This window comes from Leuresthes tenuis, unplaced genomic scaffold, assembly GCF_036924035.1.
Source record: "Leuresthes tenuis unplaced genomic scaffold, fLeuTen1.0.hap1 SCAF_10, whole genome shotgun sequence".
NCBI lineage: Eukaryota > Metazoa > Chordata > Actinopteri > Atheriniformes > Atherinopsidae > Leuresthes > Leuresthes tenuis.
Window position 1 is genome coordinate 848309 of NW_027325364.1, and position 23948 is coordinate 872256.

The 23948-nt window shown below is 45.5% G+C and overlaps 1 protein-coding gene across 1 annotated transcript in view; it reads left to right on the forward strand.

Annotated features, from left to right (window-relative positions):
* Positions 1–22681, forward strand: part of LOC140315874 (collagen alpha-6(VI) chain-like) — a 49646-nt gene extending 26965 nt beyond the window's left edge. Inside the window, exons 18-39 of the mRNA XM_072393467.1 lie at positions 979–1032; positions 1163–1225; positions 2245–2310; positions 3746–3799; positions 5957–5992; positions 6070–6132; positions 8156–8218; positions 9035–9097; positions 9766–9828; positions 14353–14403; positions 14733–14768; positions 14873–14935; positions 15010–15072; positions 15182–15217; positions 15297–15333; positions 15466–15477; positions 17492–17985; positions 19320–19416; positions 19709–20359; positions 20662–20746; positions 21226–21332; positions 21800–22681. Coding sequence (XP_072249568.1) covers positions 979–1032; positions 1163–1225; positions 2245–2310; positions 3746–3799; positions 5957–5992; positions 6070–6132; positions 8156–8218; positions 9035–9097; positions 9766–9828; positions 14353–14403; positions 14733–14768; positions 14873–14935; positions 15010–15072; positions 15182–15217; positions 15297–15333; positions 15466–15477; positions 17492–17985; positions 19320–19416; positions 19709–20359; positions 20662–20746; positions 21226–21332; positions 21800–21972 — 2430 coding nt within the window. The 3' untranslated portion in view covers positions 21973–22681. The remainder of the gene's footprint in view (positions 1–978; positions 1033–1162; positions 1226–2244; positions 2311–3745; positions 3800–5956; positions 5993–6069; positions 6133–8155; positions 8219–9034; positions 9098–9765; positions 9829–14352; positions 14404–14732; positions 14769–14872; positions 14936–15009; positions 15073–15181; positions 15218–15296; positions 15334–15465; positions 15478–17491; positions 17986–19319; positions 19417–19708; positions 20360–20661; positions 20747–21225; positions 21333–21799) is intronic.
* Positions 22682–23948: the final 1267 nt, after the last annotated feature.

A 23948-nucleotide genomic window follows, 5' to 3' on the forward strand; every position in this document is an offset into this window, starting at 1 on the left:
AATAAGTCTGGTTTGTAAAGAAGCTGTGGAGCAACAGCTGGGTTTTAGACTCACGTTTAAAAGGTGAAAGGTCAACAAAGAGGAGGTTTCTGTTTAAGAGTCGATGCACATCAGGATAAATGGAGAAAACTGGGACTCTCATCTGATTCCCTGAGATAACGTGGAGCTCCACCACAGTTGTTGTTTTTTCCTTCCTGTTAGGGTAACTACTTCTTCTACTGAATTACTAACAGCGCAGCCCACAGCGCCTCCTCTGGTGACCTCTGGTGACCTCTGGTAACCTCTGGTGACCTCTGGTGACCTCTGGTGACCTCTGGTAACCTCTGGTGACCTCTGATGACCTCTGGTAACCTCTGGTAACCTCTGGTGACCTCTGGTGACCTCTGGTGACCTCTGGTGACCTCTGGTAACCTCTGGTAACCTCTGGTGACCTCTGGTGACCTCTGGTGACCTCTGGTGACGCCACGCAGCCGAGTTTATTGTTTGTTTTTGCATCTTTTCATGAGATCGCGTCATTAGAGTCAGAAAAATTCTCTCAAAATTAGGCTCAGAGTCGCTGGATACGATTAACACAAAACATTTATTTCTTACAAGAAAGAGACAAGTCGGCACAACCTGTCAGGAAGCTGCTCAGAGTTGTCTGCTAACTAAATGGTGCTAATGCTATTTATAATGTTTATGTTTGCTGGCCACACAAAGTTATGGGAAAAGGCATTACTAGCCCTTTAATGTCATGGGAAGACGAGTTCAGACAGTCAAAACACTTTTTCTTGCTGCATAGAGTTATGAGAACCAAAAGACAGGAGGAGCCACCCCCCCCCCCCCCCCCATCACAGAAACTCTTATTCTTGCAGCTTTTCCCATATTATAACTACATCATTTTTCTAACAGTTAGTGAAAGGAAAAATGACTTTTTCATGTTTCTTATGCAGTCAAACTGGTGCTGAGGTCTTATATTCTGATGGTTTCTGTTCACAGGGAGAGGCGGGAAAAAATGGAACCGATGGCGTGAAGGGAGACGCCGGAAACCCAGTAAAACCCTTAAAATCTTCCTTTTCTGTATTTTCATCTTTGAACCGTGATCAGTGAAGACGTCTTCAGGCCTTTTCAGGTGTAGAACGGACGCCGTCCGGTGACTCACAGGGTGAACTGTCGTCCTCAGGGGACTCCGGGTGTCAGGGGGGAGGCAGGGCTGAAAGGACAGCGAGGACTGAGAGGAGATCCGGTGAGTTCCAAACTGTCTTCTGTTTCCCTCTTCGGTGAAACTCCGAGTTCATTTCAGGTCATTGTTGTTTGAGTCCAAACAAAGTCAGGATAGATCGTCTGTGTACTGAGAGACGACAGGTTTGAGTTGAACCTCTCCTTCATCCCGTGAAACAATCGTCTAAATTCCTTCCGAGCGTCCAGAAACAGCTGTGAGCGAACACATCTGGGACGACATGGCGAACTGCAGCTGTTGGTTGTGTTGTTGCAAAGCGATGATGCAGAGGAAAATGCTGCATTCAGTGAAGGAAATGAAGAGAAATCACATCTCAGAGAGAGAAATCCACAGAAGAAGTGGGATTTCCCAGCTGGTAACTCAGGAGTCTGCAGCTGGGTCCTACAAAGTGTTTTGTCTTGAGAGAAAAACATCTTATCTGTTCATGATTTGCCTTTTCAGCTCTTCCAGCTGTTCTTCCATCCTTCAGAGTCTGTCGGCCGGCTGAACAGCAGCACTCCAGGATTTCAGCATCCGTACAGCTTCAGGATTCATTTACAGAAACAATCAACATTGTTTTAGTTCTGACCTTGAATGAAATGTTTTACAATGCAACGACCGAATGAATTAATGACTGAAAACCTTCAGCGAGCCCCTCCGAGAAGGAGAAACGAGGCTCAACAACAAACAGCTGTTTAGCCGTGAAGCTTCGGCAGGAAACCCCCAAACAAACCAGCAGAAGAAGCTGTAGCTGCTGTTTGAACCCATGAAAGGAAGGGGAACAGAGCAGGCTGATAACAGAAGACTTTATTGGGCTTTCTTTTAGAGCAAACTGACAAAGTGACGAAGACAGACACAAAGCCACCTTCCTCTGAGCTAACAGAGCTCTTTAATCCATCAGTGAAGCCCTTTTAGTGCCTTATTCTAAACAGAAAACCTAATGTTTGCTCTGCTGGAAGACAGCACAGCTGGAGCACAGCTGGAAGCTGTAGGAAAGCTGTGTGGGTTTATCTTCTCCCTCTGACGGAGTTTGTGTTGTTCCACAGGGCGAACCAGGCACCGACAACACCAGCCCAGGACCCAAAGGAGACCCCGGCAACCAAGGAATACCGGTAAGAGACTTCAGAGTGTTTAAAGCTCGGCTCAGGAGTTCGGTTAAAGTTCTCTTCATGGTGCAGCAGGTTCTGTTGGAGGCTCTGGTTGAGTGCAAACAAGTAGACTGAAAACATCCTTAGAAAAGGTCCAAAATGGTGCCGCTACAGATGCTGCATTGGACCCGACTGTAGTGACAGAACCACTAAGAGCAGCTCTGCTCTACGGGTCATAAACACAGTTCCTTTACCAAGCAGCTGAGCTAGAAATGAATAATTACAAGATGAGTTGTGTTTAATCTGTTTAATCTGAGTCAAATTCATATGAAGCCTGTTTAAAGTGTTCATGTTCCCAAGCTAAGGAAACCAAACCTTCGATCCAATCCCCGTCCTGAGCTGCAGGAGGCGACTGTGGAGAGAAAAAACTCCCTTTTAACAGGAAGAAACCTCCATCAGAACCAGAACCAGGAAGAAACCTCCATCAGAACCAGAACCAGGAAGAAACCTCCATCAGAACCAGAACCAGGAAGGGTCCATCTGCCTGGACCAGCTGGGGCTGAGAGGACAGGAAAGAGGGGACAACAAGCAGCGTAACACCAGGCCAGAGACACCTGCTGAGAGAGAGAAACACAAGTTAATGACAGCAATGATGTCATCTGTACATGGAGGGAGGAGAGGTGCATCATGGGAGCTCCCCCAGCAGGCTGGGCCTATAGCAGCAGAACATGGAGGGCGGAGAGGTGCATCATGGGAGCTGCTCAGCAGGCTGGGCCTACAGCAGCAGAACATGGAGGGAGGAGAGGTGCATCATGGGAGCTCCCCCAGCAGGCTGGGCCTGTAGCAGCAGAACATGGAGGGAGGAGAGGTGCATCATGGGAGCTCCCCCAGCAGGCTGGGCCTATAGCAGCAGAACATGGAGGGAGGAGAGGTGCATCATGGGAGCTCCCCCAGCAGGCTGGGCCTATAGCAGCAGAACATGGCGGGCGGAGAGGTGCATCATGGGAGCTCCCCCAGCAGGCTGGGCCTATAGCAGCAGAACATGGAGGGAGGAGAGGTGCATCATGGGAGCTCCCCCAGCAGGCTGGGCCTATAGCAGCAGAACATGGAGGGAGGAGAGGTGCATCATGGGAGCTCATATGTGGCAGCTTCAACAGTTCTGTGCTGTCTCTGGGCCTCCATGTGGGAACTTCCTCCTCTTCTGTCATCGGCGCTGCACCAGCTGCTGGGAGGTCTCAGTCTCAGCCTCAGACTCTCCTGGAATGAAGCGAGATGCCAGAAAACAGGATCTCTCCACCTCTGGGTTGGGATTAATAGACCAGCTCTGACTGATTCTAGCTGACGAACAGCTTTCACAGCTCAGATTGTGTTATTCCTCATTGCAGCGAAGTGTTTCAGGCTTTTGTGCTGTTCCAGCTGATATGAGCCAAAAACCTGACCGGTGTGTTTACATCCACAGGGTTCACCTGGAGTGGATGGGAGGCCTGGTGTGGCTGGAGTCAGTGGATTCCAGGTAAGGAATGTGGAAAAAAGTCCAACATCTTTCAACTCTGAGGCTTTATGTAAGAAAGATTAATAAAAGGCTCCAAAGCAGGTGGGAAAACTCAGTTAAACCAGATGAACACACAACTTATCACACATTTATGGAACAAAACTGAGACAAAACACAGCAGCAGAGTGTGAGAAGCTAAGTGAACCCTCACTAAGAGGAACTAAGAGCAGCAGCCAGGAGCTGCTGATCAATGCTCTGATTAACTGATCAATGCTCTGATTAACTGATCAATGCTCTGATAAACTGATCAATGCTCTGATTAACTGATCAATGCTCTGATTAACTGATCAATGCTCTGATTAACTGATCCTCAGTCAGTGTGAGCAGCTCTATAAAAGCAGAAGTTCTGTCAGTTTAACACGATGCCAAGGAGGAAAGACACCAGCAATGATCTCAGAGAAGCAGCTGCTGCTGCCCATCAGTCTGGGAAGGGTTATAAGGCCATTTCCAGACTATCTGGAGTCCATCATTCTACAGAGAGAAAGATTATTCACAAGTGGAAAACATTCAGGACAGCTGTCAATCTTCCCAGGAGTGGACGTCCCAGCAAGTTCACCCCAAGGTGAAGAAGCCCAGAGCTACATCTCAGACTCTACAGGCCTCAGTTAGCATGTTAAAGGTTAAAGGTCACCCCAAGGTGAAGAAGCCCAGAGCTACATCTCAGACTCTACAGGCCTCAGTTAGCATGCTAAAGGTTAAAGGTCACCCCAAGGTGAAGAAGCCCAGAGCTACATCTCAGACTCTACAGGCCTCAGTTAGCATGCTAAAGGTTAAAGGTCACCCCAAGGTGAAGAAGCCCAGAGCTACATCTCAGACTCTACGGGCCTCAGTTAGCATGTTAAAGGTTAAAGGTCACCCCAAGGTGAAAAAGCCCAGAGCTACATCTCAGACTCTACAGGCCTCAGTTAGCATGTTAAAGGTTAAAGGTCACCCCAAGGTGAAAAAGCCCAGAGCTACATCTCAGACTCTACAGGCCTCAGTTAGCATGTTAAAGGTTAAAGGTCACCCCAAGGTGAAAAAGCCCAGAGCTACATCTCAGACTCTACAGGCCTCAGTTAGCATGGTAAAGGTTAAAGGTCACCCCAAGGTGAAAAAGCCCAGAGCTACATCTCAGACTCTACAGGCCTCAGTTAGCATGTTAAAGGTTAAAGGTCACCCCAAGGTGAAAAAGCCCAGAGCTACATCTCAGACTCTACAGGCCTCAGTTAGCATGTTAAAGGTTAAAGGTCACCCCAAGGTGAAGAAGCCCAGAGCTACATCTCAGACTCTACAGGCCTCAGTTAGCATGTTAAAGGTTAAAGGTCACCCCAAGGTGAAGAAGCCCAGAGCTACATCTCAGACTCTACAGGCCTCAGTTAGCATGTTAAAGGTTAAAGGTCATACATCTCAGACTCTACGGGCCTCAGTTAGCATGTTAAAGGTTAAAGTTCACCCCAAGGTGAAAAAGCCCAGAGCTACATCTCAGACTCTACAGGCCTCAGTTAGCATGTTAAAGGTTAAAGGTCACCCCAAGGTGAAAAAGCCCAGAGCTACATCTCAGACTCTACAGGCCTCAGTTAGCATGTTAAAGGTTAAAGGTCACCCCAAGGTGAAAAAGCCCAGAGCTACATCTCAGACTCTACAGGCCTCAGTTAGCATGCTAAAGGTTAAAGGTCATGACAGCACAGTTAGAAAAAGACTGAACAAGGATGGCTTGTTTGGAAGGGCTGCAGGAGAAAGCCTCTTCTCTCTAAAAAGAACATGGCAGCACAGCTTAGGTTTGCAAAGCTGCATCTGAACAAAGCTCAAGACTTCTGGAACAATGTCCTTTGGACAGACCAGAGCAAAGTGGAGATGTTTGGTTAGTTTTACACTCACTGCTGCTGAAGCTGCTGGATCAGGGGTTCACTTAGTTTTACTCTCTGCTGCTGTGATTTAGTTTGTTCCATAAATAATGGGACAGTGTGATGTTGGAGTTTAACACCTTTTTATTTCGTCCTGAATTCGCTGAATTCGGTCGGTTTTGTTTCCTCATTCTTTGAGTGTTTCACCCAGAGGGAACATTTTGTGTCTCTTCCCTCGATGGAAGCAGGCAGACTGTGAGTTACTCACTCAGACTGAACCTTTTCTGCTGTGCAGGGTCCAAATGGAAGAAGAGGTGCCAGCGGTCAGCCGGTAGGTGAAGAAATCAATAAGCTGCAGGTTCACGTTATTGATTATTGAACGGTAGTTTAACTGATCATCTGCTGCAGGGCGAGCCCGGGGACAAAGGAGCCCGAGGACAGCCCGGAGTCCCAGGAGTCGTTGGTGAACAGGTGAGAAGGAAGTAATAAAGTCCAATTCAAGCCAATTGGAATTCAGTTCATTGTAATCATAATCCAATTAATTCATATGGAGCCAATTCAAAAATAATATCCGAGCTAAGGAAACCAACAGATTGGACCGAAACTTGTCTTCAGTCCAATCTCCCGTCCTGAGCCTGAGGGACTGTGGAAAGGAACGACTCCCTTTAACAGGAAGAAACCTCTGGCAGAACCAGAACCAGGAAGAAACCTCTGGCAGAACCAGAACCAGGAAGAAACCTCTGGCAGAACCAGGAAGAAACCTCTGGCAGAACCAGAACCAGGAAGAAACCTCTGGCAGAACCAGAACCAGGAAGAAACCTCTGGGAGAACCAGAACCAGGAAGAAACCTCTGGCAGAACCAGACTCAGGAAGAAACCTCTGGCAGAACCAGAACCAGGAAGAAACCTCTGGCAGAACCAGGAAGAAACCTCTGGCAGAACCAGAACCAGGAAGAAACCTCTGGCAGAACCAGAACCAGGAAGAAACCTCTGGGAGAACCAGAACCAGGAAGAAACCTCTGGCAGAACCAGACTCAGGAAGAAACCTCTGGCAGAACCAGGAAGAAACCTCTGGAAGAACCAGAACCAGGAGGAAACCTCTGGCAGAACCAGAACCAGGAAGAAACCTCTGGCAGAACCAGGAAGAAACCTCTGGCAGAACCAGAACCAGGAAGAAACCTCTGGCAGAACCAGACTCAGGAAGAAACCTCTGGCAGAACCAGGAAGAAACCTCTGGAAGAACCAGAACCAGGAGGAAACCTCTGGCAGAACCAGAACCAGGAAGAAACCTCTGGCAGAACCAGGAACAAACCTCTGGAAGAACCAGAACCAGGAGGAAACCTCTGGCAGAACCAGAACCAGGAAGAAACCTCTGGCAGAACCAGGAAGAAACCTCTGGCAGAACCAGAACCAGGAAGAAACCTCTGGCAGAATCAGAACCAGGAAGGGTGGCCATCCGCCTCGACCAGCTGGGGTTTGAGAAGACAGAAAAGAGGGAAAAGAGGGGGGAAAAACACCATAACACCATTCAAAGGATACCTGTTGGAACAGGGAAACACAGGTCAAACTCATGCTGTCTTCAGCTCTGCGGCCAACGTCTTTCTATCTGTTCTTTTAAAATAGAAGTTTCCTTAATTCGTTCATTAACTGGGAGAGTTGCAGCACAGAAGGGGGCAGATACAGAAGATAGAAACACAGAAAGACTTGGAGAGGTTAGAAAACACGAGATTTCACGTCTTTAAAGGTGAAATCTGACCGTTTCCTCTGTTTTCCGGGAGAAACTTTTATGGGAACACAGATTCTTCCACAGAATTATGTTTCCTGGGAACAGATTTTGAAAAGATTTCTTCTTTGGTTTCCATGGAAGTTTCCATGGAAGCTGAACCATCTGAGAAAGTACACCCACCTTGGTGTCTGCCAGGCCACCTCTCACAGGGCTCTGCTTTTCCCCAGAATCCTGCTCATGGCTGTTCTTTGGCGTAATACTGAACATGTGTGCATGACCTCAGGGGATGGCAGCAGCTGCTGAGCCATAAAACAAATGTTTCAATTTCTAAGCCGACTTGTTGCTCAGTGACAGTGATCGATGGAGCTGTTGTAAAGTTCTGCAGCAGCTCTGGACCTGCTGCGCCTTTCTTTGCAGCTTTTGTCCTGTGAAAACGCAGATTTTCAGCATTTTGGGAGCGTTTTCTGTGCTGTTGGAGCAGTCCAAAGCCTGGAATCAGACCCAAATCAAGGTGAGCTGCAGAGGAGATGTCTGGGATGCATCACAGGAAGAAAATGGAGGAAAAGGAGGAGGAAGTTTAAGCCATTTCTTCCTCCGATCATCAGGGGAAAGCTTGAAACGAGGGTTTCAGAGGCTCAGAGGCTGTTGTTTGGCTGATTTCTCTTTCATTTTCCACCTCTAACAGCAGCGTAATAAAAAATCTTGCAATGTAATTCCCCCTCAGGTGTTGATGAAGTGTTTTAAAACTGAAATGGTGCTGATTCTGCAGGGACGCAGCGGGGAACAAGGTGAACGGGGACCAAAAGGTTATCCTAGTTATCCTGGAGTTCAGGTCAGATCATCATGTTGTCCTGTTCGATTTGTCTTATTCAGCTGGTCCTCTTTTTGCTTCCTTTCCTCCCAGAATGGGAGATTCAGGCCTGATTTAACAGAGAGACAATTACCAGTAATATATTTAGCTTAAATATAGTCTGTTTCTGTTTGTTTAGTCATAACAGATCACAGGAACGTGCATTTTATGAATTATGTATGAAATGAACAAAGCTGTCCGACTCACCGCTTATTTATTTATTCATTTATTTATTTTAACATTGTTTTTATTGAACGTTTTCAAAGATTAAGACAGTCCAGCACAGTACAGACAGATTATATCTCAACAGTCCTTATTAGGTCTTACAGTTCAGGCAGCTGCAGTCTGAGCTCCAACACTCTGCTGTAAAAAGGTCATTCTGACCATTAATACCAAGTCTTTGTCTTTCCAGGGAAATATAATCTGATCTCAAAGCCTTCCACAGCTTTATTGAGGGAGGTTTGTCTCCTACGCATGTGGTCAGAACCGCCTTTAGGCCCAGACACGATGCTAATTTAACTAAGCTGTGTGTTTTAATCTGTAACACAACGTGGAAAAAGCCCAGTAGCAGCGAGCTGAGAGGTCATGTCACCTCTGGTTGTACAGTGGGACTTTCTGCCATTAAACACTGATTCCCATCCCACGAGTGCAGGCTGGGACCAGCAGAGAAGTCTTATTAAGTGGCCCGGTTGAGCTGTGCATGGAAACATTCTGACTGATACCGAACATCGGCTTAAGATAAGCGATAAGAAGATGGCGTCCGGGTCGTTAGTTCAGCTCTGACTCTGTTTCCTGCAGGGAAACCCGGGACCACTCGGAGACCTGGGAAAACCTGGAAGTCGTGGCGCTAACGGACGGAAGGTGGGCAGCATGGCTTCCTGCTTCTTACCTCTGAATCTGTGCTGAATGACAGATGTTAGGTTAAGGTTACCTCACCGTGACTGAGGCTCGATGTAATAATCTGTTTTTAATAATCTGTTTTTAATAATCTGTTTTTAATAATCTGTTTTTAATGATCTGTTTTTAATAATCTGTTTTTAATAATCTGTTTTTAATAAGCTGTTTTTAATAAGCTGTTTTTAATCATCTGTTTTTAATAAGCTGTTTTTAATAATCTGTTTTTAATAAGCTGTTTTTAATAAGCTGTTTTTAATAATCTGTTTTTAATCATCTGTTTTTAATAAGCTGTTTTTAATAAGCTGTTTTTAATAATCTGTTTTTAATGATCTGTTTTTAATAATCTGTTTTTAATAATCTGTTTTTAATAAGCTGTTTTTAATAAGCTGTTTTTAATCATCTGTTTTTAATAAGCTGTTTTTAATAATCTGGTTTTAATCATCTGTTTTTAATAAGCTGTTTTTAATAATCTGTTTTTAATAATCTGTTTTTAATAATCAAGAAGAGCTCTTTGGGATAGTTTAGTGTGGGAGTCGAAGGGCAAACAGACCTTTACAGTAAAAGAGAATTAAAGCTAAAGATTTGAATGAATGTGGAAAATGTAACTTTGAACCTGTTTGTTGTTGCTGAAGGGCCAACCAGGAGAGCCGGGTGTGAAGGGAGCTCCAGGACCACAAGGACCCAGAGGAGAGCCGGTAGGCAGCTCAACATCTGCTGAGTTTGTAAACTGCAGCCTTTTTTATACGTTCACTGCAGCCATGAAACGAGGTTCTGAAGTGTAAAACTCCTTCTTCCTGTTCCTGGGAGCAGATATCAGGGCGTCTGAAGTGTAAAACTCCTTCTTCCTGTTCCTGGGAGCATATATCAGGGCGTCTGAAGTGTAAAACTCCTTCTTCCTGCTCCTGGGAGCATATATCAGGGCGTCTGAAGTGTAAAACTCCTTCTTCCTGCTCCTGGGAGCATATATCAGAGCGTCTGAAGTGTAAAACTCCTTCTTCCTTCTCCTGGGAGCATATATCAGGGCGTCTGAAGTGTAAAACTCCTTCTTCCTGCTCCTGGGAGCATATATCAGGGCGTCTGAAGTGTAAAACTCCTTCTTCCTGTTCCTGGGAGCAGATATCAGGGCGTCTGAAGTGTAAAACTCCTTCTTCCTTCTCCTGGGAGCATATATCAGGGCATCTGAAGTGTAAAACTCCTTCTTCCTGCTCCTGGGAGCATATATCAGAGCGTCTGAAGTGTAAAACTCCTTCTTCCTGCTCCTGGGAGCATATATCAGGGCGTCTGAAGTGTAAAACTCCTTCTTCCTGTTCCTGGGAGCATATATCAGGGCGTCTGAAGTGTAAAACTCCTTCTTCCTGTTCCTGGGAGCATATATCAGGGCGTCTGAAGTGTAAAACTCCTTCTTCCTGCTCCTGGGAGCATATATCAGGGCGTCTGAAGTGTAAAACTCCTTCTTCCTGCTCCTGGGAGCAGATATCAGGGCGTCTGAAGTGTAAAACTCCTTCTTCCTTCTCCTGGGAGCATATATCAGGGCATCTGAAGTGTAAAACTCCTTCTTCCTGCTCCTGGGAGCATATATCAGAGCGTCTGAAGTGTAAAACTCCTTCTTCCTGTTCCTGGGAGCATATATCAGGGCGTCTGAAGTGTAAAACTCCTTCTTCCTGTTCCTGGGAGCATATATCAGGGCGTCTGAAGTGTAAAACTCCTTCTTCCTGTTCCTGGGAGCATATATCAGGGCGTCTGAAGTGTAAAACTCCTTCTTCCTGCTCCTGGGAGCATATATCAGGGCGTCTGAAGTGTAAAACTCCTTCTTCCTGTTCCTGGGAGCATATATCAGGGCGTCTGGAGTGTAAAACTCCTTCTTCCTGCTCCTGGGAGCATATATCAGAGCGTCTGAAGTGTAAAACTCCTTCTTCCTGCTCCTGGGAGCATATATCAGGGCATCTGAAGTGTAAAACTCCTTCTTCCTGTTCCTGGGAGCATATATCAGGGCGTCTGAAGTGTAAAACTCATTCTTCCTGCTCCTGGGAGCATATATCAGGGCGTCTGAAGTGTAAAACTCTTTCCTGTTCCTGGGAGCAGATATCAGGGCGTCTGAAGTGTAAAACTCATTCTTCCTGCTCCTGGGAGCAGATATCAGGGCATCTGAAGTGTAAAACTCATTCTTCCTGCTCCTGGGAGCATATATCAGGGCGTCTGAAGTGTAAAACTCCTTCTTCCTGTTCCTGGGAGCAGATATCAGGGCGTCTGAAGTGTAAAACTCCTTCTTCCTGTTCCTGGGAGCATATATCAGGGCGTCTGAAGTGTAAAACTCTTTCCTGTTCCTGGGAGCAGATATCAGGGCGTCTGAAGTGTAAAACTCCTTCTTCCTGCTCCTGGGAGCATATATCAGGGCGTCTGAAGTGTAAAACTCCTTCTTCCTGTTCCTGGGAGCATATATCAGGGCGTCTGGAGTGTAAAACTCCTTCCTCCTGTTCCTGGGAGCATATATCAGGGCGTCTGAAGTGTAAAACTCCTTCTTCCTGCTCCTGGGAGCATATATCAGGGCGTCTGAAGTGTAAAACTCCTTCTTCCTGTTCCTGGGAGCATATATCAGGGCGTCTGAAGTGTAAAACTCCTTCTTCCTGCTCCTGGGAGCATATATCAGGGCGTCTGAGGTGTAAAACTCCTTCTTCCTGTTCCTGGGAGCATATATCAGGGCGCTGAAGTGTAAAACTCCTTCTTCCTGTTCCTGGGAGCATATATCAGGGCGTCTGAAGTGTAAAACTCCTTCTTCCTGTTCCTGGGAGCATATATCAGGGCGCTGAAGTGTAAAACTCCTTCTTCCTGTTCCTGGGAGCATATATCAGGGCGTCTGAAGTGTAAAACTCCTTCTTCCTGCTCCTGGGAGCATATATCAGGGCGTCTGAGGTGTAAAACTCCTTCTTCCTGTTCCTGGGAGCAGATATCAGGGCGTCTGAAGTGTAAAACTCCTTCTTCCTGCTCCTGGGAGCATATATCAGGGCGTCTGAAGTGTAAAACTCCTTCTTCCTGTTCCTGGGAGCATATATCAGGGCGTCTGAGGTGTAAAACTCCTTCTTCCTGTTCCTGGGAGCATATATCAGGGCGTCTGAAGTGTAAAACTCCTTCTTCCTGTTCCTGGGAGCATATATCAGGGCGTCTGAAGTGTAAAACTCCTTCTTCCTGCTCCTGGGAGCATATATCAGGGCGTCTGAGGTGTAAAACTCCTTCTTCCTGTTCCTGGGAGCAGATATCAGGGCGTCTGAAGTGTAAAACTCCTTCTTCCTGCTCCTGGGAGCATATATCAGGGCGTCTGAAGTGTAAAACTCCTTCTTCCTGTTCCTGGGAGCATATATCAGGGCGTCTGAAGTGTAAAACTCCTTCTTCCTGTTCCTGGGAGCAGATATCAGGGCGTCTGAAGTGTAAAACTCCTTCTTCCTGTTCCTGGGAGCATATATCAGGGCGTCTGAGGTGTAAAACTCCTTCTTCCTGTTCCTGGGAGCATATATCAGGGCGTCTGAAGTGTAAAACTCCTTCTTCCTGTTCCTGGGAGCAGATATCAGGGCGTCTGAAGTGTAAAACTCCTTCTTCCTGTTCCTGGGAGCATATATCAGGGCGTCTGAAGTGTAAAACTCCTTCTTCCTGTTCCTGGGAGCATATATCAGGGCGTCTGAGGTGTAAAACTCCTTCTTCCTGCTCCTGGGAGCATATATCAGGGCGTCTGAAGTGTAAAACTCCTTCTTCCTGTTCCTGGGAGCATATATCAGGGCGTCTGAAGTGTAAAACTCCTTCTTCCTGTTCCTGGGAGCATATATCAGGGCGTCTGAAGTGTAAAACTCCTTCTTCCTGCTCCTGGGAGCATATATCAGGGCGTCTGAGGTGTAAAACTCCTTCTTCCTGTTCCTGGGAGCAGATATCAGGGCGTCTGAGGTGTAAAACTCCTTCTTCCTGTTCCTGGGAGCATATATCAGGGCGTCTGAAGTGTAAAACTCCTTCTTCCTGTTCCTGGGAGCAGATATCAGGGCGTCTGAAGTGTAAAACTCCTTCTTCCTGTTCCTGGGAGCATATATCAGGGCGTCTGAGGTGTAAAACTCCTTCTTCCTGTTCCTGGGAGCATATATCAGGGCGTCTGAGGTGTAAAACTCCTTCTTCCTGTTCCTGGGAGCATATATCAGGGCGTCTGAAGTGTAAAACTCCTTCTTCCTGCTCCTGGGAGCATATATCAGGGCGTCTGAGGTGTAAAACTCCTTCTTCCTGTTCCTGGGAGCAGATATCAGGGCGTCTGAGGTGTAAAACTCCTTCTTCCTGTTCCTGGGAGCATATATCAGGGCGTCTGAAGTGTAAAACTCCTTCTTCCTGTTCCTGGGAGCAGATATCAGGGCGTCTGAAGTGTAAAACTCCTTCTTCCTGTTCCTGGGAGCATATATCAGGGCGTCTGAAGTGTAAAACTCCTTCTTCCTGTTCCTGGGAGCATATATCAGGGCGTCTGAAGTGTAAAACTCCTTCTTCCTGCTCCTGGGAGCATATATCAGGGCGTCTGAAGTGTAAAACTCCTTCTTCCTGCTCCTGGGAGCATATATCAGGGCGTCTGAAGTGTAAAACTCCTTCTTCCTGCTCCTGGGAGCATATATCAGGGCGTCTGAAGTCACCAGCAGGTGTAAAACTCCCCAAAAACACAACCCTGGTATTTATTTAGTTCCCTTTGTTTGAAAGTTCCTCATTGAACGAGCCGTTCTGATTTTCATTACAAAACCTTTGATAAGCCCCGCCCACTCACATCCACCCTGCTAACGGTTCACATGCATTACTACAAGTTACGCTGTGCACATCTCCGACTTGGTCCATTACTGTTGATGAGAAAGCATCGTTTGCTAGTATCTGCTGCTAAATTACAGCTAACTGATAACTTACGGCTAACTGCTAACCCACAGCTAACTGATAACTTTCAGCTAACTGCTAACTTACAGCTAACTGCTAACTTACAGCTAACTGCTAACTTTCAGCTAACTGCTAACTTACAGCTAACTGCTAACTTTCAGCTAACTGCTAACTTACAGCTAACTGCTAACTTACAGCTAACTGCTGTCACTTTCTTTTCAGAAACTTCCTCATTGCAGCTTTTGAAAGAGCTCAGAAAGTTGAGTCAAATTGTTCAGAGGGGCAGAATATGCCACCTTTGATTTTTCTCCAGTTCAGGTCGTGACTGTCTGTGTTTTCAGGGCCGTGATGGCGCAGATGGTTTTGGACGTGAAGGACTCAAAGGTCCAAAGGTAAAAGCTGATTTGAACACTGTAAATGGGCTCAGAAAAGTGAATGAATGCTTGTTTTTTTCAGTTATTGTGATTGTATTTGTTATTGTAATATGAAACTGTTCCTTAATGGTAAACTGCAGCATAAGAAGATAAGTCTCCTATCGGAGCTCCTGCAGAAGCCTGAATGATTGCAGGATCCAGGATCTTATTATTTACATTTTTTTTCCATGTCAGATGTGGGCTGGAACTATAAAGGGGTATTTCCTGTGTTTATAATAAAATGGCTGGACAGAAATGTTTGGAAATCATCCTTTGTGAAATACTTTCTTCTCACTGTCTCCTTTCAGGGAGATCCTGGTTTTCCTGGTTATCCTGGTAAATCGGTGAGTCCAAGAACTGGAACCTTTTTGACATCACAGCTCAGAAAAGAGAAGCAAGAAGCTCGTTGAAGTTCAGACTGTTGGATCGAATGTTTTCTTGTGTTCAGGGCGAAGACGGTCAGGAGGGAACCAAAGGATATCCGGGACGTAAAGGGAGCCCAGGTCGAGCGGTGAGTGTCAGGCATCTTAATCATAAGTGCTTTTGCCTTTTTACTTATGTCTGTTTGTTGTTTTATTCATTCAGGGCAACTCAGGCTGGTCAGGAGAGTCAGGAGTGCCTGGGGAGCCAGGTCATCCAGGTCACAAGGTCAGTTAAACAACATTTTAAACCTGGAAATGTCTCATGTAGTTATTTGAGCTTCAGTAAGAGCAGCAGTATGAAGTGACAGCTCTTATCTTTCTCTGTGCTTTTCAAGGGTCCCAAAGGTCCTCCTGGAGAAAGAAGAAAGACTGTAAGTCCATCTTAAATCCACCTCACCAGCCAACATTTAGCAAAAGAAGAGACGTACTGATCATCTTTTGTGTTGTCAGGAGTGCGACCTTATCAACTTCATCAGAGAAAATTGTGGTGAGTGTATATTCATGAATGAGTTATTTCATTTTAAAATGCTGAAAGGTGTGAAAGAAAAGGCAGTTTGATCTTGTTGTGTGAAGTCTACGTCACAGACTAAACTCTAAATGTTATGTTCCTCCTTCACAGTTTGTTCCAAGGGTATGTATGTCTTTGTTTTCTCAGCCAGATAAAGTTGGTGAGTAACGTGGTTACCTTGTTGTTCTTATATGCCAAAACATCATCCAGAAAGTTGTTGGGAGTTATTGCAAAAGTTACCTAAAGTTACCCAAAGTTACCTGAAGCTAATCAAAGTTACCTAAAGTTACCCGAAAGCTAATCAAAGTTACCTAAAGTTACCCAAAGCTAACCAAAGTTACCCAAAGCTAACCAAAGTTACCCAAAGTTACCTAAAGTTACCCGAAGCTAATCAAAGTTACCTAAAGTTACCCGAAGCTAATCAAAGTTACCTAAAGTTACCCAAAGCTAACCAAAGTTACCCAAAGTTACCTAAAGTTACCCAAAGCTAATCAAAGTTACCTAAAGTTACCCAAAGCTAATCAAAGTTACCTAAAGTTACCCAAAGTTACCTAAAGTTACCCAAAGCTAATCAAAGTTACCCAAAGTTACCTGAAGCTAATCAAAGTTACTTAAAGTTACCCGAAGCTAATCAAAGTTACCTAAAGTTACCCAAAGCTAACCAAAGTTACCCAAAGTTACCCGAAGCTAATCAAAGTTACCTAAAGTTACCCGAAGCTAATCAAAGTTACCCAAAGTTACCTAAAGTTACCCAAAGCTAATCAAAGTTACCTAAAGTTACCCAAAGCTAATCAAAGTTACCTAAAGTTACCTAAAGTTACCCGAAGCTAATCAAAGTTACCCAAAGTTACCTAAAGTTACCCAAGGCTAATCAAAGTTACCCAAAGTTACCTTAAGTTACCCAAAGCTAATCAAAGTTACCTAAAGTTACCCGAAGCTAATCAAAGTTACCTAAAGTTACCCAAAGCTAATCAAAGTTACCTAAAGTTACCTAAAGTTACCCAAAGCTAATCAAAGTTACCTAAAGTTACCCGAAGCTAATCAAAGTTACCTAAAGTTACCCAAAGCTAATCAAAGTTACCCAAAGTTACCTAAAGTTACCCAAAGCTAATCAAAGTTACCTAAAGTTACCCAAAGCTAATCAAAGTTACCCAAAGTTACCTAAAGTTACCCAAAATTAATCAAAGTTACCCAAAGTTACCTAAAGTTACCCAAAGTTAATCAAAGTTACCTAAAGTTACCCAAAGCTAATCAAAGTTACCCAAAGTTACCTAAAGTTACCCAAAGCTAATCAAAGTTACCTAAAGTTACCCAAAGCTAATCAAAGTTACCCAAAGCTAATCAAAGTTACCTAAAGTTACCCAAAGCTAATCAAAGTTACCCAAAGCTAATCAAAGTTACCCAAAGTTACCTAAAGTTACCCAAAGCTAATCAAAGTTACCTAAAGTTACCCAAAGCTAATCAAAGTTACCCAAAGCTAATCAAAGTTACCCAAAGTTACCTAAAGTTACCCAAAGTTACCTAAAGTTACCCAAAACTAATCAAAGTTACCTAAAGTTACCCAAAGTTACCCAAAGTTACCTAAAGTTACCCAAAGCTAATCAAAGTTACCCAAAGTTACCTAAAGTTACCTAAAGTTACCCAAAACTAATCAAAGTTACCTAAAGTTACCTAAAGTTACCCAAAGCTAATCAAAGTTACCTAAAGTTACCCAAAACTAATCAAAGTTACCCAAAGTTACCTAAAGTTACCCAAAGTTACCTAAAGTTACCCAAAACTAATCAAAGTTACCTAAAGTTACCTAAAGTTACCTAAAGTTACCTAAAGTTACCCAAAGCTAATCAAAGTTACCTAAAGTTACCCAAAACTAATCAAAGTTACCCAAAGTTACCTAAAGTTACCCAAAGTTACCTAAAGTTACCCAAAACTAATCAAAGTTACCCAAAGTTACCCAAAGTTACCCAAAGTTACCCAAAGTTACCCAAAGTTATCTTTGACCTTCTCTGGTGCTTCGTGGATATTTTATAACTTGTGCTTCACTGACTCAGAGCTGGTTTCAGACTCAGTCTGAGCATTTCTTTTTATTTGTGCAGCACTTTGAGAAAAGTCTCTGCTTTCCCAACATCCCTCTGTGCAGGTAAGTCGCTCTGCCCGGCCTACCCCACCGAGCTGCTCTTTGCTTTGGACATGTCAAACGACGTGACCTCGGCCGTCTTCGACCGGCAGCGCCGGGCCCTGGTCTCCCTGCTGGATGACATCACCATCGCCGGGAGCAACTGTCTGTCGGGCGCCCGCATTGCTGTGGTGGCGTACAACAGCCACACCAAGCACCTGATCCGCTTCCATGAGCATCGCAGCATCAAAACGCTGAAGGAAGCCGTGGAGAACATCCCCTGGGAGCGCGCCACGTACCAGCGCCACCTCGGCAGCGCCATGAACTTTGTGGGTCAGAACATCTTTAAACGTGTCAGATCTGGGCTGATGATGAGGAAGGTGGCCATCTTCTTTGCCAACGGGCCGTCCCAGGACACTGAGGAGATCATGGGGGCCATGATGAGGTACCGGGCTCTCAACATTGTCCCAGCAGTCGTCTCTCTGAGGAACGCTCCCAGGATTAGTCAAGCGATGGAGGTAGGTCTGATAACTGGATCCCTTCACGTCACCACGATGAATACCAAGATTTAAAGAGCAGAAGAAGAGAGGGGAGCAGTCTGCAGAAGAACAGCAGCTGCAGGGAACTGAAAGTTACTGAAATTCTGCATCCAGTAGTGAAACTGGCCTTTTTGGGCAGTTTCAGGTGAACATGGTGGACCAAAGAAGGAGCAAACAGTTGTTAGATCAATCCAAAAGACAAGCCCAGGTCAGAAAAATCAGTCATTCTGACATAAACTCAGACTTTTATTTCATTACAGACAGTTTGAAGCCAAGATCGTTCATGTTTCATCTCATCAACTTCATTTATTTCTGCTTTTCTCAGAACAAAAAGTTGTTCTTTTTTTCCCCCTTGTCCTGTTCAGCTTCATGGCAGCAGAATTGTAGTCTGAATACCTTTGATGCCAAACAGATTTGCTTTGCCAAGGGAAGTTTTATAAATGTAAAGCTCCCCTTGATGCCCATTTATTTATTTCTGTTTACAATATATAACATGTAATAGAACTGAACCGGACCGGGGGACAAGGAAAGAAGAAGAAACAGAACAAAAGGTTGTTCTGAGGTTTGTTTAATGGGACGAACATTTAGCTCCTCCGAGCTAACCAGTTTCTCTCTGAAGTTATCTTCTTTTTTAAATCGTTTCTAGCAGCTGCAGAAGCCTCTGCAGGCCGATGAAATGTTTAAAGATCGTCTGCGTGTGAAGAGGCTTCACTCTTTGAGTAGTTCCCCGCTGCTGTTCATGCATCAGATCTGTAGCTCTGAGATCAGGATTTCTGCTCAAATGCAGACAGTTCCAGCTTCTCTTCTTTATCCATCAATAACCAACATTTCTGCCCATCCTCTGATGTTCAGACTGCTGCTGTTAATGTTGCTTTATTCAGTAGCTGCTGATAAAAAGTGTCTGTAGCTTCTCACCAACACGTCTTCAGTCTCACATTATAAAAGCTGAGCTTAAAACAGCTGAAAAGCAGAGCTCAGTCCAAGCTGAGTCTCCTTTCTGCCTCCTCTTACGTTTTCTCTGTAAAGTGTCAGAAGGAAATTATTCCTTTTCATTTAGTTCTGATTTACAGTTTCCCACCAAACTGAGATGCTTGCACATCTTTTTCAGTGGATGTTTGATTTAATGCAGATTAGGGAGGACATTTCTGAGGACTTTCAAACACATGAACTCACTCCTACTTAAGCTGGAAGTATTTCTCCTTCATGCTAGATCTGTTCCCACTTTAACTGCTGATCATAAATCAAACATACAGAGGAGCTGTGTCTGCAGGCTGCAGATGGATTTATGGGGAGTTAACGCTGTTTCTTTGCAGGTGGATGATTCGAGGAACTTCATCTTCACAGTGTTGGGGAGGCAGCAGGACATGTCAGCTGACCTGCAGAGGGTCAAGAACTGCGTCATCTGTCACGGTGAGTCTGGAGCTGATATCATAAATCTTTCACTATAACCTTTTACTTTGGGATATTTAGCCTCTAATGCAGCCTAATCCTGAAATGTAGAAAGCTTTGCTTTCAGCTTCTTCATCTGATCTCAGCCCAACAGTAAAATCAGGTCTGAGGGGAAGAAGATCAAACTTTTTTTAAATGTTAGTTAATGTTGATCTTTTAACAGATTTATGCTGTCAGATAAGACAGCAAATTCTTCTCGGTTCTGTTCATCTTGAATGACGAGCCGTCCCCTGACTGGCTGCTGTTTCCTCAGACCCCTGCAGACGCTCGGAGGAGTGTGCCTTCATCCCAGAAGAGTTGGCGCCCCAGCAGGTGGATGTGGACCTGGTCGTGCTGCTGGACGGCTCCAGGGAGATGAGGGCCGACGAGTACAGCGGAGCTCTGGAGCTGCTGGGTTCTGTGGTGGAGCAGCTGGCCGTGAGTCCTCAGCCCCGCAGAGCCAGAAACAACGCCCGAGTGGCTGTGGTCCAGCAGGGCTCCAGCGAGACCCCCAAGCTGGAGTTCGACCTGCTGACCTACCAGAGACAGGAAGCCATGAGGGAGCACCTGATGCAGAAGACGAAGCAGCAGGGCGGCTCCTCGGTGCTGGGACTGACGCTGGACTACACCCTGAGGGAGGTGCTGCTGAAGGCCGGCTCAGCCAGGAAGAAGGCTGTGCTGGCTGTGGTGGCCACCCAGACGGCCTACAGGGACCAGGCCCTGCTGCGCTACATCTCCCAGAAAGCCAAGTGTGAAGGGGTGGCGCTGTTTGTGGTGACAGTCGGCGGCCGCTACAACCGGACGCAGGCGGAGGAGCTGGCCAGTCTGCCTCTGCAGCAGCACCTGATCCACCTGGACAAGCTGAAGGCCGAGGACCAGGGCTACGCCCAGCGCTACTTCAGAGTCTTCCTCTCTGCCCTCAGCAGTAAGAACACACTCAGGTCACAGTGAGAAAGGCTCAGGTGTAACTCAGCCGAGCTTTTCCAGCTGGAACACATCCAAACATCTGCCTAAAAAAGCTCCGTCTGAGGAGTTCAGTCAGTAATGTGATTGGTAGAACATGGTTAATGACTCTGCTGCATCATGGGTACTGCGTCACCACATGAATGTGTTTGGTTGTTTCAGAGGGAATGAACTCATATCCACACACACTCAGCCTCTCAGCGTTTCCCTTGTTCTTTGTTTTCAGCCACAAACACAAAGCTTTTCTGTCTCGGTTCGTTTTAGAGGGAGTGAACTCGTATCCTCCACCTTCTGTAAAACCAACCTGCCTCAAGTTGCCCAGGCCAGATGACTCCGTCATCATCAGCAGGTAACGGATTCAAACACAGCATTCACATGGGTTTGTCTCCTCAAAGCTGAGCAGGATGAGCAGAAGCAGCAGGTCTGTGAGCATCTTCCACCCAAAATGTCCGCCTGAGATCATTCAGGAAGATAAAGGTGCTGGAATATTTGCTTCAGATATGTGTCCTGCCTTCATTTAGCCTTTATTACAGGTGTTTCACTTTCCTCCTTCAAGCATCCGCTTCCCTGCTGTCAATCAAAAGGACGTGAAGTGTGACATCATCACATCAGCCCCTTCAGCCACAGTTTCCCAGCGTCGACAAACCAAAATTCAGAGACTAATCTGCAGGATTCACGATAAAACTGAAGCATCTGTGGCGGTTCTAAAGCGAGTCTTTGAATGCTGCAGAAGGGTTCAGGATCATTTCTCCTTCAGCTGTTGAAGGTTCTGATCCGTTCTCATAGGAAAGACTGTAATTACCATCAGGACATTGTGTTTGTGTCCAGGCCCGACATGGAGGTCGGTGATGAGCCGCAGACTGAAGTCCTGAGTCAGACGGACCCGCTCAGCGGGGGAGGAGGACGGCGCTCGGATCCAGTCGCCGACCTCGACGGTAACACAAAGCTGTGATGGTGCTGCTTCTGTTTCAGGTCAGGAGTGAAGTCCTGAGAGGAATGTGAGCGTCGGCTCTGAACTTTCACGTTCCTCCTCTGAGATCAGACACATGTTGGGTTTCTCTCTGCTTGGATTTCATCTCTCTGCATGTTTAAACCCACAGGATTCCTCTGATAATTACTGCTGAGAGGACAGAAGCTCCCTGACTTTATTTCAGTTTCCTTTCCACCTTTGAACTGCAGATCACAGATTCAAGCTGAATCTAACCTCGTGCCGTGAGTCAGACGCTGCAGTGCTTTACAGAGCAGGCTGTGGAGCACAGTTCTGTCCGAGTTAAACACCAGAAAAAGGTTTACTTCAGTCAGACGTGTGGCAGAAAACCGCCGCTAACTGCTGAGGAAGACGTCTGACACCTCAGGGATCAGCTATGTTCTTAACTCCTGTTTCCTTCTTGCTTCCATCCAGACGTCTGTCTCCTCAGCAAAGACCAGGGCAGCTGCCACAAATACACCATGAAGTGGTTCTACAGTAGCAGCAGCGCCAAATGCCTTCGCTTCTGGTACGGCGGCTGTGGAGGAAACAAAAACCGCTTCAGGACGCAGAAGGAGTGCGAGGACCTGTGTGTGAGGAGGAGTTGAGGCAGCTCAAAGCTGACTCAGCATCTTCAAGGACAACACGACAACGACCTTTGAAGCATCTTCTGCTCCCGGCCGTCGGTTACTGTCAGTTCGACACATCGGAGAACATTTCAGGACTGTGGTGCAAGAAAAGGCGGTCCGATGCAGCAGCTCTTTGGATTTAATCAGTTGTGCCCTTTTGTTTGACTTATTTTAGCAGTAAGTTCATGGAGAGGGATTGGGTGGCCTCTAAAGGACGTTTCAGTCCAGCCACGGCGCCTCAGAGGAAAGAAAATCTGCCGTTTAATCCGAGTCTTGGACTAAAATTGACTTTAAATGTTTTGTTTTACTTTTACTGAGCTCTGACAGGCAGAAACAGCAGTTATTCACACAGCAGCACACGGTGAAACTGAGCAAAGCTTCCACCAGGCCGTTTCCCACAGCTGGGGATGATCCACTGATTATCTGTTAGGTGCTTCTCCTGAGCCTCCACCAGCGCCGGCTCCTCATTGGGCGGATAAAGCCGACCTCAGCGGGGATTTAGCCTCTGACACCCGTCAGAATTTTGTCCTTTTTGCTGCACCGTGAGGACTTAAAATCCAGCTGCTGCTGCATCCGAGGAGCAGTCTGGGCCGTCCACGGCTTCCTACAACACCACCAAAACACTTGCTTCATAGTTTGTTCTCTGTTGTTTTTGTACTTCGATAAAATGTGGTAGTTCCTTTTCTAAAATGTGCATTTCAAATAAAAAACTAAAAGTCAAACATCGTGTGTCGTGTCGGATTTGTACCCAACTCCAGAACCTTCTCTCAGAGACCAAAAATAGGTCTGAGGTTTGATTTTAGGCTCAGTAAAGTGACTTTGCTGCCTGAAGTTAATGTTCATGTTTCCCACTGAAGTGAGAGGCCGTCGGTTTGGATTATTTCTACTAAAAATGAACGATTAGATGAATGAACTTTATGTGAAATGAGTTGATCGCAGCAGAGTTTTTCTGTTGGAAGATCCATTCTTACACGTAACGTGATGATTTTGTCAGTCAAAACCACAACAAAGTCGTTTTTATTTCTTTTTTTAGCCCATCAACAAGCTGCGGGTCACAGCAACGTCACCCTGCTGCAGACGGTTCATTCAAATATAAATGTGTTATAAATCTAACATGTTCAAAGACAGCAAATGGAAGCAAAACGAGCTCAGTTGGGAAACTGTTATAATGAATAAATTTAAACACAATTATTACTGTAATCTGATTACTTTTTAAAATATTACTGTAATCTGATTACTTTTTAAAAGATTACTGTAATCTGATTAATTTTAAAATATGACTGTAATCTGATTACTTTAATTCCTTACCTTCCTTACTGACCGAGTGAAGAAGTTTCAGCCTAGATTTATCTGCGAGCCAGATACAGTCATGAGAAGAGCTGCATCTGGCAGGCCAACGCCTGGATTAGGGTACGGAAACATCTGAGTACGTGACACAGATGGACAGAGTATGTGGCCACAAATCAGAAGCGCAGGAAGACTTGTTGAGCTTTTTTCAGGAGTTATTTCTAAGTCATCACTGATATGTTTTCAGTCCAGTAACTCTGCTGGGTCTCCTGAAAACGGTCTCAGGAAATAATGAAGGCGCCAATCTGATTTGAACTCACAACCTTCTGATCTGTAGTCAGAAGCGCTACCATTGCGCCACAGAGTCACACGAAGCTGTTTGGTGGACCTCTGGTGTGAAGATCAGCAGTATGATGTCTGCTGATGAACATCTGGTGAAAGAATATTTAGCGCAGCCACCCATGCAACATCTTCCTGCTTAGCCACAAAACTTCTCACACACAGAAGTGTGTTTCCATACAAAGAAGTGTTATTGAAGCAGATTACAGTAATCTTTTTAAAAGTAATCAGATTACAGTAATTATTTTTAAAGTAATCAGATTACAGTAATCTTTTTAAAAGTAATCAGATTACAGTAATATTTTTAAAAGTAATCAGATTACAGCTCA